Source organism: Apostichopus japonicus, chromosome 20 (assembly GCF_037975245.1).
Source record: "Apostichopus japonicus isolate 1M-3 chromosome 20, ASM3797524v1, whole genome shotgun sequence".
NCBI lineage: Eukaryota > Metazoa > Echinodermata > Holothuroidea > Aspidochirotida > Stichopodidae > Apostichopus > Apostichopus japonicus.
The window spans coordinates 2,532,399-2,539,770 of NC_092580.1; the positions used below are offsets into that span (position 1 = coordinate 2,532,399).

Below are 7,372 nucleotides of genomic sequence, written 5' to 3' on the forward strand. Positions count from 1 at the left end.
TAGCCTAGATCCCCGTACTATAAAGATTCTGAACGATTTGCAATAAACCAGTAATTGACGAATATTCCACGAGGACTGTAAATACGTGATTTATAGAGAGGCGAACATAAGGTGCATACCCCCCCCCCCCAAAAAAAAATAAGATCCTACGAGAGACCAAGAAATATCTCAAAATACAACAACTTCCGGGGATTTGAAACAAATTCCATAGAAATTGAATTTTGCTCTCTCACATGTATTTTGTGATTTAAACTCGAGAGAACATAGGGAATATATGAAATCGCTTGATCTACCAGGCTTCTCCCTGGGAACCTCATTAGAAAACACCTATAAGTAACCTATATAGTGCTGGAGAAGCATTTGCCACTTACCACCAATGCCACTATATGGAGGGTTCGTCTGCTGCGAAGCCTTATCTGAAATAACCGTTCTCCCATGATCACTTCAGCTTCCCACCAGCCACTAATCTGAAGGACTAATTCTACCTTCTCTTTCTGATTTCAAATAAACCGTCATGGATACTTTTCGTCTTTTTTTTCCATATTGAGTTGTCGCACGGAATGTCCTATTATAATCGTATGGATGCCAAAGTTCATCACATTTATAATAATTACACCGATGCGATTTAGTCCTTTACATGCTTGTTTCACTTGTAACAGGGACATAAGGTACCAGTGTAGCGGGTTCGCCATCGGCTGTTACGCCCCCTATTTTTCGGGAGACACTTTGTCCCAGGATATGAGACTGTTGAGTGATGTCCCCCTTCGTTTAAGCATACTTAGGAAACTTTGTATGGGGAGATACTATACATACCAGCAGGCCTATACTGTTAAATGTACGGGAGATCAAATATACTGAAAATTCAGGATAAGCTGTCCTAAGGAGATTAGGAAAATATATGTACCAGATTACAGTGACAGGTGAGACGATATATACTGCCACACTCCGCCACTGTTTATAGATAGATCTTTAGCTAAATACATATACAATGTGTGAATAGCTTCTCATATTCTATGTGATCGCAGTTATTTCTGAAGGATTGCCATGAGTTAGACAATAAATTGATATCAATGATAACGTCGATCATGTATAAATGGGTATAAAGGCCTACTCTGCCTGTTGTAGTTAACAGGATACATTTCCTGAGGAACATCCTGCCACATCAGGCACGTGTAGGCGAATCCCGATGCACCATTGCCCTCAGGAAGAGCGTAGTTATGGGTTCCATAATACTCATTAGTATCCGTATCGATGCAACTCCATTTCCCTAAAAAGGAAAAAAAAAAGGGGGAGGGGGTTACGGGATATCATCACGACTCTGGATTAACAATAATATCGACAATTGTGATTACTGCGCATTGAACTTGAAACTTATCATATCAAAAGGTCGAAACCAGGGGCGTAGCGAGGAATTTGCCAAGGGAGGGGCGAAAACTGTATAGCAGTTGTAGCAAACGATCTAAGCGTGGCGTCACCATGTGTTGGCGCGAAGCATACAAGAACAATTTGGCCGAAAATGTCTCCCAGATCGCTGGAAATGGCACTTTCCAGGCCTTTTTAGTTGCATCTAAGCATTTTTTATTTTGAAATTACTAGCAATATCGAAAATAAACGAAAATACAAAAAATATGCACAAGGGGGGGGGGCGGGGCGGTTGCCCAATTCGCCCCCCACCCCCTTGGCTACTACGCGCCTGATCGAAACTGAAAACAGCGAGACATTTCAACTTGACTCGGTTTAAACTTATACGTTGCTGATATCACTATATCATTGTTCTGTATGTGGTGAACTTATGATGAAGTTCTGCATTGCACCCAGACTTCCCAAAGTTTCTTATATATTTATTACATCTCAAGTTGTTCTTGTACTCATACTCGTGCATGCTTGTGTACGGTACCGTATAAGGTCGCTTCTCTCTGTATCTCATCCCTGTGAGGCGTGTATTGCACATCGCAGATGAGGCACTGTCGTCAGTTGACTGTTGCAGCCAACTGGTGATCCATATAGGTTACCATAGCAAACGTGAACCATGGAAGTACATCGTTTTGTAATTGTATGGGTATTAAGAAGGATATCGTGATACCATATCCAATTATGAGTTATATTTGGATCACATGTCACCCAAATTTTGGCATGACATCTTCATTTCCATGGACTACTCACTTGTTTTTCATTTGCAGTAGCTGAATAACTAGCAAATGTGTGACTCACCTTGAATAACAGACTTCAAAAGGCACAGCAGAATAATTGTGATTCTCATGAGATTACTCCAGCAAATAATCGCCTTTTCGAGGTAACTGTTTGATCAAAAAAGACGTATAATTACGATACGATCGAGTATTTTTTTTTATCGTAACCGACTTAATTAACTTCAGAGTCTTCTTTTAACAGACTCTGCAGTGTTATTATATTTGTTTTATAATTCTCCGTCTAATCACCATCTTACTTCAAATAAGTAAACAACGTTGACAATAACAAAGATTCGACTTTCTTATATAATCAGTGCCGTGCTAATAACATACGCGGACGATCAAACAGGAATCGTCTTACAAAATTAACTTAATTATTGCACTGATTCAAAAGACAGATATACCATTTGCGGAAGTTTAACATATTTTACATTAAATCTTAAATTCGTGTTTTCTGGTGCTTTTGGGCAAACAATACTTTCATTTCATATACAACCATCATTACAGTACTTTATGCGATGAACATATTTACGCTATGAAGAATAAAGAAAATAATTGTTTTCCGTTTAATTATGTTAATTATGTTAATACTGAAAATACAGCATTCTACTGAAGGTATATGCATAGCTTAAAAAGCTTAGAAGCAAAAGTACAAATCATCGTTTTTAAAAGTATTTTAAGTTGCTTAAAAAGCAAAATTCAAATTTATGACTGAACTTGAATCATCTGATCTGATCTAATCTACATCAAGTTGACAATGTTTTTCTTTGGGCGTCATTTGAAAAAGTACTCTCAGTATGTTCATGATTAAAATACAGCATTCTACAAAAGGTATGCGTAACTTAAAAAGCTTAGAGGCTAAAGTTCAAATCATCGTTTAAAAGTATATTAAGTTGTTTATGAAGTTATTTTGAAAGTATATTATGGCTAAGTAACTTGAATCATTCAATCTTGTCATATCAGGTTTGCCAATGTTTATGTTTTTTGGCCTTAAGGTTATTTGAAAAAGTGTTCAATGTTATTGCTACATGTGCCATTGGTGTGATGCAGGGATATTTGATAAATTTCTACTATGCAAGTGGAGACTCAGTAACATTGGGGATCTTCCCAAACTAATGATGGCAACACAAACATGATAGGTGCTCATCCATAGCCTTTTTTCTCATTGTCAGCTCAATGTAAGTACAGTCCCAGCAAACTATCTAGCAACTTGTATTTTTGGTCATGCACAGGTGCACTTTCACCAATTGGTTAAGAATATGTTGTCATATCATGGTTCACACCAATTTGATGTATGAGTGAACTTATCTCATTACATCATACGTTTTTACAGCTTAAAAAGTTAGTTTAAAAATTTCAAGTTTCTTAGAAGCGACATTAACATTTATTGATTAAATGGAAACATGTAATCTACTAATGGAGTTACCGGTGGTTTATGTTCTGATTAATTAATTAAAGTTACCAATATTTGATGGAGATAAAAATTGAATTGTCATGTTTTGGACTTTACTTGATTAGGGATACGGTCATATTCAGCATGCATAGAAGCATGGGCGTATATATGGAATGGGGAGCAATTAGTGGGATGAGACCGCGAGACGCAGTAGTCATACACCCCCACCCCCTCCCCAAGTCACAATGAGAGTATATTACAATACTTAGAAATGAGTTTGTCTACCAGTGTGTACTATTAGGCGGGCTGTCATGTGCCAAGAAATTGCATGTAAAATTATTTAATCACATACACATTGAAGATTTTCATTTTTTGTCCCCAAACCTGTTCCTGGCCATCATTTCACTAACATTCACATTGGGGATATTCAACACATATCCACAGTTCCATGCAGGCGCGTAGCCAAGGGGGGGGGGGGCGAAGGGGGCGACCGCCCCCCCCCCCCTTTGAGCATAATTTTAAACATGGCCTGGGAAGTGCCATTGCCAGCGATCTGGGAGGCATTTTTAAGTAAAGTGTATCCCCTCTCTTCATATAAATAACTAACACAAGTGGCTATTATTATATTCACATTGGGGATATTCAGTACATATCCACAGTTCAGATCTCCATAGTACAGATCTGCAACATCAATACTTTCTACGAACAAAGGTTAGGCACTTAGGCAAATACATTGTGCTACGTAATTGCACATTGGAAAATTATGTTTCTGTGCAGAAAGAAAGTTTAAACTTTTTTCCACCAAAAGTAAGTGTTGAACAAAGTAAAACATGTCGCAGAATCATAAATAGGCAGCAAGGCCTACTGTAGTGTCTCAAACAATTAAAATAAAACATCTGCAAAAATACCTACGAACGTTTTGCTCTCGGCACTAAGTGCCCACAACTAATGACACTATAGTTATAGCGGTCAAACTCCCATTTAGTATAGGTCTACTGTTGATTGTCAGTAGGGAATATAAGATTATCACTAATTTATATAATTTTGGGTGCTAACAAGCTGTCCTGAACATTATACTACATTAAAGTATAGCTAACATAACATCCTTCTTACAAGTCAGATATACAAGATTCTTTGAAGGAGACCAAATATCTTATGATATCTATGCGGACAATATGTCCTAGAACATTTATGTACTAGGATATTTCGTCCGGCCGGACTCTTTATACTGTGAGGACGGGGACATGGAAGTTGGGATACTTTGTCCGGCCGAATAAAATGTCCTGGTTATTATTGTGTTGTTACCTAATAGGTCTCTCGTTGTTCTATATCGATAGTTGCAGGTCTATTGAACTATAAAGCGAGCACGAATATTGTCCTGATATATGTTAGCTATGACCATTCTCTCTCTCATCGTTGATATATAACGATGCTTCAAAGTGTGTAAACCACTTATAATCTGTAAGAGTGTGTACATTGCTAAAAAAAACGAACAATTTAATACAATGGCTTAAAAAAAGTCATCGAAGAACCCCTTGATCATAAACTGAACAACAAAACTGTACATTTCAAACGAGGTTCATTAAAAAAATAAACGTTGTCCACACAATCAGATCTGCACACATTCCAGTATACAGTCATTTGAAACAGTTAAAGTGTGTGTATAGTATAGTATAGTCGCTTGCAGACATGCGCACAGTACAGTCGCTTGTAGACATGCGCACAGTATAGTCGTTTGTAGACATGCGCACAGTATAGTCGCTTGTACACATGCGTACAGTATAGTCGCTTGTAGACATGCGCACAGTCTTGTCGTTTTCATATTTTTATTTGAGCTAATGTTTAGCTTGTAACAATCATTTAGAATGAGCGTCCACCTGAAGCGTTGTCCGAATCATTACCCCCCCCCCCCCGTCCGAAAAAAAACTCGCTAATATTGGTTCCGATCGGGGGTCGAATTGGTATTGGATCGGGACTGAGTTAAGACGCCCCTCCCCCATCCGAAGTTACATCTGTGACTGTAAATCTTTCCACCAATTAGCAGCTTATATAACGTATGGATTGGTAGATAGTATAATAATATAAAATATAATCAAATAAATACCATATATTAAAGTGCTGTTATCATGAAACAAAACATGCTCAAGAGCACTGTACAAAAGAACCTATACCTGGAATATAAAGTTACCAAACTTAAGAAAACCTAAAAGTAATAACAACAGCAATAAAAGTAGAAAATTATATAAGACTGGTTATAAACCACAGTATATTGGGGAGGGCAGGGATTTATATATGTTCGCTACATTAGGATTCGATTACTGTGTTGTAGTGAAAAAGTTTATAAATGTCCATTTCCTCTCTATGATCCTACTACTCAAAAAGTCTGTAAAACATTGCAAAACACATGGGTGGCGTAGTACGGGGACCTCACCCTCAAAAGTGGCCGTTTCATAAATTTGGGGTTTTGGCAATGTGAAAATGCACTTTTATTGAAAGATTATACAAAATTGTGCATAAAAAGAGCTCCGTCGTTGAAAACCAATTTTTTTTAAATCTGCCATTAATTAAAGTTCGCTGTAAAACATTCAAATATTGGAATTTATGTTACGAAATGAACAGAGGAACACTTTGTCCCAAACTCTTAAGGTAACTCTGTGGTTTGCTTCCTTGAATAGAGGGAGATTCTACAATAGTGGAGAAGTCAGCTTCAATGAGCATTTGAAAGTATATATATATATATATGGTAATGAGAGTTATAAACCCTCTCTTTTCATACTCTAAGATGCCTTTACAATAAAACATGACTCGTATAGGAAAGGAAAGTCATATTACTAACACGACCATATCCAAGTTCTGTTACATAGACATTACATAGACATAGAGCAGATGGTAAATTTATGATCAAAAACATACTCATAAATTTTGCTCTTAAAATAGTTAGATAGATGTATCATTTACTTCTATTATGAAGGTAATTAGCATAGAAACGATGTCAGAAATTGGTAACTATAATATCCGAGAGAATGACAGATTGAATGATGACATAACGCAGGTTATTCGACTTTACCTAAAGTCGGCACCCATAGAATTGGTAAACAGATGTCAACAATTGTTGCTACCAGCATATACACTCAAATATCAGTAACAATTAAGCAGCCTTGTTTTTACCTTTATTCTTCTGTTAAATAGAATACACATCTACCATACCATATACACAATGAAACGTTGAAAGCTATTGTAACAAAGCCAAATTTGTAACATAATCTTTAACAGAGAATGCTCTGCCATATATACTGGATACTGACTTAACGTTTATACTTAAGACAATATTGTTTGTCTATTGTAAACAATGTGATATGTCACATATTAAAGAAAAAACTCACCTTTGTATAGCCAACATGTTTCCTCACCCTGGTGTATTATCAAAATTGTAGAGAAAGAATGCGCGTGGTTAGTTCATGAAATTGACAAACTAATTATGACCTCTTCTAACGAAAGCCTTCGCACTTCGATTAAACTGTACTTAATTATACGTTCTGTCGTATTCAGTCATGAATATGCATGAGCTTACGCAATGATGTAAGCGACAGACGGGTGGCAATTGTGGTCATAGTTGTTAAACTAAGATTACATGGTATGTAGAGTATTGCTAAAAATCTGCAAATTAACCTTCAAAGAAAGCCATGCATTTCGAAAGGTTTAAAGTTAGCTGATTGTGGCCTTAACAGAGTTCTGTGTCTCACAACAAAATAACTAGAACAATAAGTATTTCATTTGTTGAAAACGTTCA

General features: G+C 36.8%; 1 protein-coding gene across 1 annotated transcript in view; it reads right to left on the minus strand.

The window, feature by feature from the left end:
- LOC139961286 (uncharacterized) overlaps positions 1-7,171 on the minus strand; it is a 52,312-nt gene extending 45,141 nt beyond the window's left edge. The window contains exons 1-3 of the mRNA XM_071960400.1: positions 6,966-7,171; positions 2,212-2,297; positions 1,112-1,267 (exon numbers count right to left, since the gene is read on the minus strand). Of these exons, the coding sequence (XP_071816501.1) occupies positions 1,112-1,267; positions 2,212-2,297; positions 6,966-6,982 (259 nt within the window). The 5' untranslated portion in view covers positions 6,983-7,171. The remainder of the gene's footprint in view (positions 1-1,111; positions 1,268-2,211; positions 2,298-6,965) is intronic.
- Positions 7,172-7,372: the final 201 nt, after the last annotated feature.